This window comes from Ictalurus furcatus, chromosome 23 (genome assembly GCF_023375685.1).
Source record: "Ictalurus furcatus strain D&B chromosome 23, Billie_1.0, whole genome shotgun sequence".
NCBI lineage: Eukaryota > Metazoa > Chordata > Actinopteri > Siluriformes > Ictaluridae > Ictalurus > Ictalurus furcatus.
The window spans coordinates 3,532,355-3,544,710 of record NC_071277.1 but is presented as its reverse complement, the minus strand read 5'-3'; the positions used below and the strand labels follow the sequence as shown (position 1 = coordinate 3,544,710).

The 12,356-nt window shown below is 40.5% G+C and overlaps 1 protein-coding gene across 2 annotated transcripts; it reads left to right on the top strand.

Moving 5' to 3' along the window:
• The first annotated feature begins 669 nt into the window (after nucleotides 1-669).
• On the top strand, nucleotides 670-10,602 carry LOC128599811 (suppressor of cytokine signaling 6). 2 transcript variants are annotated; one of them, XM_053611789.1, is made up of 3 exons: nucleotides 670-1,138; nucleotides 3,557-3,635; nucleotides 3,824-10,602. In XM_053611789.1, the coding sequence occupies exon 3, from the start codon at nucleotides 3,920-3,922 to the stop codon at nucleotides 5,501-5,503; it is 1,584 nt and encodes a 527-aa protein (XP_053467764.1). In that variant the 5' UTR covers nucleotides 670-1,138; nucleotides 3,557-3,635; nucleotides 3,824-3,919; the 3' UTR covers nucleotides 5,504-10,602. The 2 variants fall into 2 exon arrangements, with proteins under 2 accessions (XP_053467764.1, XP_053467762.1); XM_053611787.1 differs by lacking the exon at nucleotides 3,557-3,635.
• The last annotated feature ends 1,754 nt before the right edge of the window (nucleotides 10,603-12,356 follow it).

Genomic DNA, 12,356 nt, shown 5'->3' with positions numbered 1-12,356 from the left:
TGCACAGGGTGCCAATCCAATGCAGGGCACAATCACACACATTCACATACCCACTCATACACTATGGACACTTTTGGACATGTCAGTCAGCCTACCGTGCATGTCTTTGGGCTGGGCGAGGAAACCGGAGTACCCGGAGGAAACCCCTGAAGCACGGGAAGAACATGCAAACTCCATACATACAGGGCAGCGGGAATCGAACCCTCAGCCCTGGAAGTGTGAGGCGAACTTTCTAACCACTAAAGAGGCTTGAGATGGGATGAGTAATAAATTAGTTCCACACACAAGAGCATATTAAGGACAAAAACCTGACAAATGTCTTGAAATAAAACATCTGAACAATGTCTTGAGGTGAGGTAACTGTCGTAGGCTATAAGCAGAATAATTGACTCCGGATTCTTCGCGTCGTGGCCGCATTTCCGCCTCAGGGTGTGCGTTATTTTCTAATAATTAAACGTCAATCATTCCTTACTTCATTTATATTTAAGATATGGTGAACCTGTAGTACATTCTGTTTACGATAATAAACGTCTGTCATATTTGGTTTATTTAGTTTTATACGGGCAAAAATGCACCTAGTTTTGTATCGCCAATGATCCAGTCGTCATTTTTCTTCATTCGGATTTTGTTCAAAATATTCTGAGAATCGATTCGAATCGTGAAGTCGGTATCGTGAAACGAATTGAATCGAGAGTGGAGAGTATCGTTAGACCGTATTGAAAGTCGATTTTCTCAGTAAAAAAGCTTGACACGGGAATCAATCTGGCAACCCAGAGAGGAAGGAGCAAAACAGCAAAGCCACCGAGAAAGGAAGGAACGACATAGAGACTTTACTTCAACTTAGCTGAGCTAAACTATTATCTGTTTATATAAACGTTATAAAATGAAGAAAGAAGCGCTGTAACGTCTGGTTCACACACATTACCCGCTAACACATCAGTCCATAATGCAAACGCACTGAAAGCGCTGTGTAACAATTCGACTGAAACAGATTTACACACATTAGCCAGCTAAGTTAGCGAGATAGCATAGAAGTTAGCGTTTTAGCTAACATAATTCCTTTCTGCCTGGCTTAAGTCGTTTAAAATTCGTAAGAGAAAATTCAACGGAGCTGGATTTTACTCTGGAAGCTCAAGAAGTAAGTGTTAAGTTTGTTTTTGCGAAGTTTATTAGTTTAGCTAAGTTATCTATCCATTTGGGCTTTGTTAGTGTTAGCTAGCTTCGTTAGCTTCTACTTGTTAGCGTTCACGTTAAGTTAGTTTAAAAACAGTTACGCGGTAATAAATATGAATAAACTTCCTCGTATCGAAACAACACGTTAGCTATTAAGCTGGGTAATTTTAGTTTTAGTCTAGGCCTGTTTTAGTGTTAGCTAAGATAGCTTAGCTTAGTTAGGCCCATACATAGCTTAAAGCTATGCAAATGAAATGTTATCTAGCTAAATAGCAGTAACGTTTGTTTATTTATTTATTTATTTATTTATTTATGTAAAATCCAAAAATATACTCAAATCATTGAACCAGTAATTTAGCTGCCATTCTGAAAGCTTAAAGGTTTATTAACAATTTTTGTGTAGTTATTTTTTACTCATAAGGTACGCTAGGTGGCTAACTAGCTCTTGGTACAACACATAGCTAATGTCAATGTGTTAAAACCTTGAAGTAACTACAGTTGCAATCAAAAGGATTCAACCCCCATTGCAAATCAGGTTTATTGTCAAATTTACAGACTTTCAGCTGTTTGCAACGAACAAATCAAACAAGAGCAACTGAAATAGTTCAACACAACGAATAAGTGGTTTCCTCCATATTCAACGGAAAATGCAACTTATAATGATTTCTCCAGTCTCAAAATTATTCAACCTCTTCATGGCGAGCATCTTTAGTACTTAGTAGAGCACGCTTTTGCTGTTATGACCTGCCGCAAACGAGATGCATAGCTTCTGGCAGCGTTTCTGAGAACTCTTAGCCCATTCGTCAAGTTCAGTAATATTCTTGGGTTTGCGTGCTGCAAACATCTTCAAATCCCACCAGAGATTTTCTATGGGGTTCAAGTCAGGTGACTGTGATGGCCCTGTAGAATCTTCCAGGACTTCTTCTGCAACCAAGCCTTGGTGGAATTTGAGGTATGCTTTGGATCATTGTCCTGTTGGAAGGTCCAATGAATCCCAGGCTTCAGCTTCCTCACAGGGGGCATGATGTTTTCTCTTAGGATTTCCTGAAACTTCAATGAATCCATCTCGCCTTCTACACACTGCAGGTTTCCAGCGCCAGAGGATGTAAAGCAGCCCCAGAGCATCACCGAGCCACCACCATGCCAGACTGTAGACAGAGTGTTCATTCTTCATTCTTCTTCCTCCAGACATATCGCTGATCCATCGTGCCAAAAAGTTCAGTGGCTTATTTATATGATTTTGATCCGACTTTTCTTGTGCTTTTGCATCAGTAGCGGTGAACGTCTTGGAGTTCTGTCATGGAAACCTTCTGCGTTTAGTACGTGCCTTACTGTGCTCACTGAAACCTCAGTGCCTGTTGACACCAAGTCTTGCCGCAGGTCTTTTGCGGTCACTCGAGGGTTTTCCACAACCTGTCTTCTCAGAAATCTGCTTGCAGCTTCCTTTTTCTGCCCCGTCCAGGTATTTCATTAATTAATAGCCAGTTCAGGGATTTCATGTGTTCCAGTTCAAACGCACCCGGTGCAACTAATGAAGCCCTTGATTATTTGCGTCAGGTGTGCTTGAGACTACACCTGTTTTGCATACTTGTGCTGTTGCGACGGATTCTGTTCATGGGGTTGAATAATTTTGATCGCAACTGTTCATGTATTTATAGCAGCTAGCAGTTGTCACTTTACTTAAAAATTTTAAGACGCCAGTATAACGAGAATAATATAAGATCTAAAATGAAAAAAAAAAATATAACAAGAAAGAGCTGTGCAAAAATACATGACTGTGTGTACAGTAGTGAATTCATGTCACCTTTATTTATATAACACATTTGAAGACAAGAAGTATTGGCCAGAGAGCTGCAGAATAAAATGAAGCAGTGAATTAAAATACCAATTAAGAAAAAAGTTTTTAAATATGTCTTCCCTGGGAGAAGCCTTCTTTTTATATTTTCTTAATTTCGTCATAAGTTTGTAACTACTAGGAAATCCATACAGTCAGTATTATTAAGAACCAGATAATCATGTGGCAGGTGACTGACATGACATCATCTTCCCCACTAGATTAAATAAAAGCTGCGTCCAAAATCGTGTACTGTGACAGTACTTACTGCGTTCGATTCAGTACCTACTGCTCAGCCGTCGATACAGTACGGACTGATGAGTATATGTGTGTAGTAAGAATACAATCCAGACATACTACCTCCGCGATGTTAGCGTTGTCATGTGACCTACGATGTCATCATAACCGCAAAAACTTAAAGAGCCCAGCAGATTAGAGCAGCTGTTTTTTCTTGTTTAAGCCGTCAACAAGTTAACAGTTTACTCAGGTGTTGTTAAAGAAGTTCAAAAGAGCTGACACGCTGCCTTCCACCATTTTTCCTTCTGACAGCTCTTTCACGCCAGTCCCGTTGCCTTATGAGATAGCGCAGTGTCCATTGGTTCCCTACTGCAGAATCTCAGCGGACGCAGTAGGTCATCCGGGTATTTCTCGCCTACTGTTTTATGAATACTGAGAATTCAGACATACTGCTCCTTTGGCGTACTGTGTTTTGCGTACAGTATAGTAGGGTAGTAAGGATACAGTGTAAATAAGCCACTGTGCTAATCCTTTATTAAGTGATTAAATTTGTTTTTGTTTGTTTGTCCCCCTCCACAGATGACAAGGTTAACTGTGTTGTGATTAGCATTTCCCAGGCACATGGAAGGATAGTTAACCATTGGCTATCCCCTCCCATGCCGTGGAAACATCAGGATGAAGAAGACGTTTAGCCTTAAGACGTTCCGAAAGTCGTTCAACATCAAGGGCAAAGAGGATGGAGATTTTGTGATGCTCCAAAAGCCGTCGTTGGCCCCCGAGTTCACAAAAGAGGACTCTCTTTTTGGAAGTTGTTATGCCAAAGAGCTAGCTTGTGACCTCCATGGTGAGGACACGAGGGCCCACAAGAACAGATCCAAGAGTGAAGGTCTTATGGGGACCTTAAAAAGGAGACTTTCTTCCAAGCAGAAACCTAAAAGTAAAGGAGGGTCAGCCTCAGTGGGCTTGGGAGACGATGACGATACGTTCTCATCCTCTTCGGTCCCCATAAGCTTTAATGAAGCCAAAGCCCAGCGCCCTTTAAGATCAGCTTCCCTGCGGAGTCATCACTACAGCCCTTCGCCTTGGCCCATACGTCCCGTTGACCCTGAGGAAGCCTGTATTAAGATGGAAGTGAAGGTAAAAGCCATGGTTCACACACCTAGCTCCAGTCCATCCCTCAACGGCGTCAGAAAAGAATTCCATGATATACAAATGGAGGGACTTTTTGATGATCGAAGCGAATCTATGAAGAATTTAGAGCCTCCAAACAGTAACTTGCATTTAAACATGGAAGAACACGTGCCTGTAGTTATAGGACTGACACCTCAGGACTACATCCAGTACACAATGCCTTTAGATGAGGGAATGTACCCCGAATCGTCCCACTCGTTGTGCTTGGATGGCACCTCACCAATAGAGGTGATGGAACAAGTCAACGACCAGTCGTTGAATGTGGATCAAGGCCATGTTGACCATGATCTTTTAACATCGGATATTCTCATGGATCAATCCATGAATGGGATTGTACTTGGTACTCCGGGAATAGTCCTTCAAAATTCAGGATCCGAGGCTCCTTCACTTTCGCCTTCACTTTCCCCTGTTTCCGGTGGTGAAATTCCAAGAACCTATTCCGGATTTGGCGGTGCCGATTCACACGTTGCCGAAAGAGTTAGGCACCATCTCAATTTCGACCCGAATTTTGCTCCTGGTGTCAGCAGGGTATACGATTCAGTACAAAGCAGTGGACCGATGGTTGTCACGAGCCTTACAGAAGAGCTGAAGAAACTGGCAAAGCAGGGTTGGTACTGGGGACCTATAACGCGGTGGGAAGCCGAGGACAAACTCATCGACCTTCCGGATGGTTCCTTTTTGGTGCGCGATAGCTCTGACGACCGTTATCTTCTCAGTTTGAGCTTTCGATCGCAAGGCAAGACTCTTCACACCAGGATCGAACATTCGAACGGAAGGTTCAGCTTTTACGAACAGCCCGATGTAGAAGGTCACACGTCCATCGTTGACCTCATCGAGCACTCCATTAAGGACTCGGAAAACGGCGCGTTCTGTTACTCCAGATCGCGCCAGCCAGGATCTGTCACGTACCCGGTTCGATTGACCAATCCCGTATCTCGTTTCATGCAAGTGCGTTCGCTGCAGTACTTGTGCCGATTCGTAATCCGGCAATACACACGGATTGACCTGATTCAGAAACTACCTTTACCAAACAAAATGAAAGATTACTTGCAGGAAAAGCACTACTGAAGTGGGACACAGTAGTAAAATTGCACTTTTGGATCGAGTTGATGTTAAATGGTTTACAGACGTTTTGTGGAGTTGAAGTGATCCGTTAGGTTTGTTTTGTATCAAAAGCATTAGTTTATCTCATCTTGGTAAATTTGTTGTTGCTCAGATTCAGTATAAAGGTACACTTTCATTTTGGATCTATCGGGGAACCTGACAGTAGAATTCTAGTCAGAAATACGTGATGAACAGTAGTTCTCTTCTGAGTCCTTGAAACGAATACTTTTGATTTATGCCGCTGTTATAACATGTATGGCGTTCCATATTTTTTTAGTCCATTAAAGGAAAATTCCACCCTGAAAGTCATTAAATATGCTTATATTTAAATGTTTGTGATGTGTCTAGAAACAGTTCTGGTGCAGATTATTTGATTGGTGGCGTATTCGCGTCAACGATAGTGTAGTTGCAACCGTGTTTAAATGCGAGGGGTAAAAACAATCTCAACCATAAGTGATAACAGTCAGGATTTGCTGTTTGTGGCAAAAAAAAGAGAAAGTTTCTTTTCTCACTCACCCTTTCCCAGTGACGTTTAAAATCCAACCAGGAGGCAAGAATCAGCTCAGTTAGTTAGCAATAAAGGACGTGATGAGCACGATGACACCGACGGCGGTAATAGCATGAAAGTTGAAGTTTTGGAAGCGGATCCGTTTGAGCAGAGTGTACAGATTAAGAGGTGAGAGAGCTGGACAGACTAAAGGACTACAGCACTGCTGCATCACTGTCTTTAAATAGAGAGATGCAAGTGCTAAATCTCACCGTACCACTATCAGCAGGTAGTCGAACAGCATTGTGGGGGATGTAGAAACTCTTAGCCAAAGTGAAAATAGACCCATGAAACAAGTTTAAACAAAGAAAATATTTTAAAATCAACTCAGAATTTCATTCCGAAATAAATCTCGGACATTTACATTTACATTTATGCACTTAGCAGACGCTTTTATCCAAAGCGACTTACAAATGAGAAAGTACTGGACATCACTGAAGATCACGTTACTTACGAAAAACGAACATGCACATCGTTCGGGGTGGATTTTTCTTTTAAGGGTCGTTGATGCTGATAAAGTCAAAATAAGCTCAAGAATCAGGAACAGCTAGACATGACCGACCCATGTCAGAGCAGAATATTAACCAGGCTTAGAAATCTGTGCTTAATTATTTAATTGGCATTTATATCACGCTATTTGCTCCATGTCTGTTAATACATATCAGTGCAAGGGCAAGAGGATTGATTGGTGCGTTAACAGACGCATCAATCCGTTCTAATTAAAGCAGTCTTGGTGACGCTCGGCTTTATATCTTGATGTATAAGTCAAGTTTTTCGTAAATTCTCTTCTCTAATTTCACATGAAATTACCATTTTTTAAAATTGACATTGGTACTTTCATTTAGATTAATTGAGTAGATTAATTAAATGGCTGTCCAAATGTAATAACACAGATTCAATTAAAATGCAGATTTTGTAGTGAAGTGCAATTTGGCCAATAAGGTGCTTCCCTTTTTGATTGTGTGAGGATGATCTGTTCCTTGCTCCTGCCTAAATTTACAAAATGGTGTCTTGTGAGCTGGTCAGAAGTGAGCACGGTGTATCTTGCCATCGAAAGCATACGATTCGGCTCTCCAGAACTGAACTGTAAACTTTTCCATTTCTCATATTTTTATATACACTTTTACATCATTGCCCAGTTTATTAGTCACGCACCAAGACCCGACGGCCTACCATCATCTCAGTTTCAGTTTACCTTGCTCAGAGCTAACAATAATAAATAATAATGCATCTTCAGTGGCAGCTATGGATAAACATTTGCAAATGGCTGAATTTAGTGTCCGATTTAGTTACCTCTGATTATTTGCGCAGAAACGAGACTGCACCTGACGCTCAGGTTCCTTGATTAGCATGTTCATACAATTTCCCAAATCTCTGCAACAACAAATTAACAGTTTATACCATTGCAAATGCAAATTCGTATTAGGCATGCGCCGATAATCGGTTATATAATATAGAAAGATATTCACCTGACTAATTTGTCTTACCATGGACACAAGATATCATTAATAACCCTGTGTTCCATTCAGGTAGAGGCTGCTGAGCGAGTCAGCAGAAAGTCTGCCTTGCTTGAAAGGCTTTATTTTAGACAGATTTGAAGGCAATCCTAGTAACTGTGTTAATGAGATTTTAGAAAACGATGTAATCATGTAATCATTCAGTTATATTATTATGTTAGAAAAATGCAATATCGGCACATGCCTTAACAAATATTTTGTCACATATCCAACATGCAGGTCAAACAAACATGCCAAGGATCTTGTTGTGTTCAAAGGGAACAGATGAAGAATGCTGTTTTTTTTTTTTTTTTTTTTTTGTTATGTTTCTATGTTTGATATTTGTGCTTCCTACAGTATTTCATCAAATTGTTTTATCACTATCAATGTTGTGTTTTAACATCTTGGTTTACCCCCCAAACATATCGACTTAATATAAAGAGCAGTTGCTAAATAGTAATCGATGGATTAATTACTGTCAGTGGGAGAAACGGTTGTGAAACCCGGGTGAGTGACGTCATTCACTAGCACAGCTTTATAAAGATGTGTCACTTCGTTTGCGAATAAAGTTCATCAACACAAAGATATTAATGCATATAAGGCGAATCTGAGCCATTTACAATGATTTAGATCAGTGTTTCCCGGTCTTGCTCAGCAGATTTCAGTGATTTGAAAGCTGATGAATTTAAACAGTGTGTTAATGTAGGAAACACACCAAAATGTGTAGTGTAAAGTTTACGTGAAAAGTGGTATTGAAAAACTGCGGAATGCAACTTTCAGTGCGAGTAGTATGAATGTAAGTTGCTACTACATTTTTACGTTTAAGAAGTACTAAAAAATGTTAGCGTTTGTACCAAGCGACAAAGTTTAAACAGACTAAACAGACACCATGTGGAGGACAATATAGCAAAAATATATTTCACAATATTTAAAAAAAAAAAATATTTCAGTTGTAAAGGCATTTTAACGAGGGGGCGCAGTGGCTTAGTGGTTAGCAAGTTTGTCTCGCACCTCTGGGGTTGGGGTTGTCTCTGCCTTGTGTGCGCCTTATGTACCCCTCTTGCTTCAGGGGTCTCCTCCGGGTACTCCGGTTTCCTCCCCCAGTCCAAAAACTTGTGTTGTAGGCTGATTGGCGTTTCCAAATTGTCTGCAGTGTGTGAATGGGTGTGATTGTGCCCTGCGATGGGTTGGCACTCCGTCCAGGGTGTCCCCCACCTCGTGGCCCAAGTCCCTTGGGATAGGCTCCAGGCTCCCAACGACCCTGTGTAGGATAAGCAGCACAAACATGGATGGATGGTATTTTAAATGTGATCTAAGAATGACTGAAACCCTTTCTTGTCTTAAATTTAAGTCAAACCAATTTTGTCTCCACACTTTTATTTTGAACAATGTAAGCGGCAATACAGCAAACAAAGAAACAAACAGAATTTATGTAAATGTAAATGAATTTACAAAAAAAAAGAACAATCAAGAGTTGCTACGTCACAAACCAGTCCGACTATATTGCAAAGATAGCTAATGGTTTTAATAGCCTCTTAAAAGATGTGACAAAGACAACAAACACATCGAATGTGCTACAATTAAATTTAAATTTGTGGACAACAAATTTATCACGTGCTTGAACAAAGTCATCGGGTAGTAATGAATAACTCATGATGACCTGTGTTATTATTGATTGGGGGGGGGGGGGATCAATGATGAGGTGTGATGCTGTTACTACTCTGAAGTGTTTTATTCCTCTTATACCACAGTAATTACAATTTTATTAAAGAATGTCATTTCATACTTTTTATCTGTTTATAGTTACATTTAATGTTGTGGAATGTCCACGAAGTTAGTTCCTGTTATTGTTTCCTCACCAGATAAAATATCGCTTTTTACGGTGAAATTGCAAAGCAGAAAGCGATTTAAGACTGTTACAAAGCACTGACATTGGAGACTCCTTCCAAAAATGCTTAACAAACAATAGTTTGCTTACAGAAGACATTTTTTTTCAAACCTGTTCATGTGGCTTATGTGCCGTAGAAGTCCCTGTGTAAGAAGTTATTATATTAACGATAGAACCCGTGATTTGAATTTCAGCTGGATCTACTGTCAGAGCTGCTGTTATAGAAAATTAATCAACACTTCCTGACTAATCAGATTTGAGAATTCAACAGTGCTGAAACGACAAAATATCACCATCGAAACTCACTAGTTTTAATCTCTCACTATGTGGCTTAAAGCAGACTCTGCACTTTGAATTACCTTTGAACTGGTGCAGCTTGCTGCTGATCTGTATCATGTTGATGTAGCAAATAATAAATAAATAATGTACACTATGAAGAGATTTCCCCAGAAAGCTCATAAACTAAGAAATCCCAGGAGGAAAAATTAGCCAAAAAAAAAGGTAGCACAATAATGTACTGCGCAAACATCTAATCAACTTCATTTGGTGTTTTTCTGTCATTTGGTGTTTTGAAGATGGTGGTGGAAAGTACTAACACACCAGTCTGCCATAGGTTTTTCACTTAGGTTGAGATCTGGTGAGTGTGGAGACCACAGCATATGACTTGCATCATTTTCATTCTTATCAAACTATTCAGGGAGCCGTCGTGCCCTGTGGATGGGGTCGGACTCATCCTGAAAGAGACCGCTCCCATCAGGATAGTGATGTTTAATCATAGGATAAAGATGATCATTCAGAAAGTGTTTGTATTGACTTGGAATGAATCTTCCCTCTAAGGGAACAAGTAGACTCAAACCATACCAGCAAAATAAATGCATTCCACAGCATAACAGAGACACAACTATTTTTCTGTGTCACCCATCTGTATTTACTTTTCACACACACTATACAGATAGAGTCTTTATAGTGTTCTCACAGAAGACATGTGGTGACAGGAGGTGATCATCAATTTGGCTTTTTTTTTTTCTTACACCGGCGGTAAATGTTAGGAAAGAACCAAAATGGTAAATGACCACTGGTAAATACCAAAATAGATCAGGCTAGCTGTGCCCTTGAACACTTTGTGACTATGACATTGTAGTGAAAGTGGGAAACATGACCGTCTGACAAGCGATGGGAGAAAACTAACAATTTCAGATTTCACAGTACGCGGTCATAGCGATGTATCATACTTCCAGTGTAACAGAGACGTTTGGTCTTTACACAAACATTTGCTGTCATCAGGAATTGAGCTCCCAAATCTAGTTTTCTGATCATCTTTATATATACAGTCGTTTTGCAGAATAAAATAGTTACACATCATATTAAGTTGGATTCTGACAGCATGGTTCAGAAACTAAAAGTACAGCATAGCGAATATTCTTTTTGTCTACCCTATGAGTTATTCATAAGACATAGCAGTGGTCGCTTGTCATATTTGTATGCATCCCTTATGAAATAAAAGTGTCAGTGTGAATAGAGTGAACTCAGTCGGAAAAAAAGTTTAAAAGTGTTAAGTTTGTTGTGAGATTCAGAGAAAAATGGTATATTTATTCATTTGTTCGTTTTCAGTAACCGCTTGATCCTTTTCAGGGTCATGGTGGGTCAGGAGTCTATCACGGGAACATATGGCATGAGGCATATGTTAAGACACGAGTCCATCGCAGGGATCCGTACACACACACATTGACGCACTAGATTCACACCTCGGGGCAATGTAGAGTAGCCAGTCCACCTACTGGCTTGCTTTTGAGAGGTGGAAAGAAACCAGAGAACCTGGAAGAAACATGTAGTTTTGAGGCGATACTACTTTCTGCACCATTGTGTCACCCTCTTGCAATGATCTCCTATCCTCCCTTAAAAAAAAGCTCTTTAGCATGCTGGCTACAATTTGTTGTTTCTCACTCAGAACCAGCTCCAGGATCCATCAAACCATCAAACAGAAACTGCCCTACTGGTAGTGACTGAGCAGTTCCAAGCTGCTTGATCAGCCACTGGCGTCAATCCTGATCCACCTGAACCACATCAACATCAGCCTTGGAATCACTGCCTCAGCATAGCATCAGTTTGTTTACTGTCTGGAGGGGGCTTATATCAGATAACCTGTAGAGGATCCACATCCATACTCTATACTGGTTTCCTGAAGGCTTGGTGCTCAGACCACTTCCCATTTCCTTCTACATCTGTTTTCTTGGTGCTCTTCACATGGTTTGGCCTACCATAGATATACAGATGACCCAGATCATCATCAGATATTCAGATGGCTATCTGTAAACCAGCATGCCTAACAAACAGCCTGGAGGGATGTCAAATAAAGCTGAATCTCAGCAAGACTCAGATATCTCTATTACTGGAGATGCATAGCCACACCTTGATCTTGCCATCTCCCAAGTTCTTCACCTCAGGACTTAACTACTATAACTCATACTTGACTGGTCCTCCTTGACTGAAGACTTATTTCTTCAATAAGTGCTTTAAGAAACATAAATTATGTAGAGGATGGCACAGTGACCCAAAGGGTACCATTACTAGGGTCCCAAGATTGACCCTGAGCTAAGTACTATTTGTATGGAGTTCTTACGTTCATGTTGGTTTTGTCTGGGTTCTCTGGTTTCCTCGGACCTCCCAAAACCATGGTGGTTGGTGGATTGGCTGCTCTAGATAGCTGAATGTGTGTGCATGGTGCCCTGTGATGGATTGATGTCTGGGGTGTATTCCGACTTCGTCTCCATTGTTCCAAGGATAGGCTCCGGATCCGTGAAGGCCCCGTCCAGAAAAAAAGAAACAGTTTATGTGAATACCAATCTTCACAACGTAAGATAAAAGTATAAGTACATAGTAAGTGAT

Coding starts and splice junctions, on each gene's coding strand:
- LOC128599811 (XM_053611787.1), top strand. CDS start 3,920: ATGAAGAAGACGTTTAGCCTTAAGACGTTCCGAAAGTCGTTCAACATC.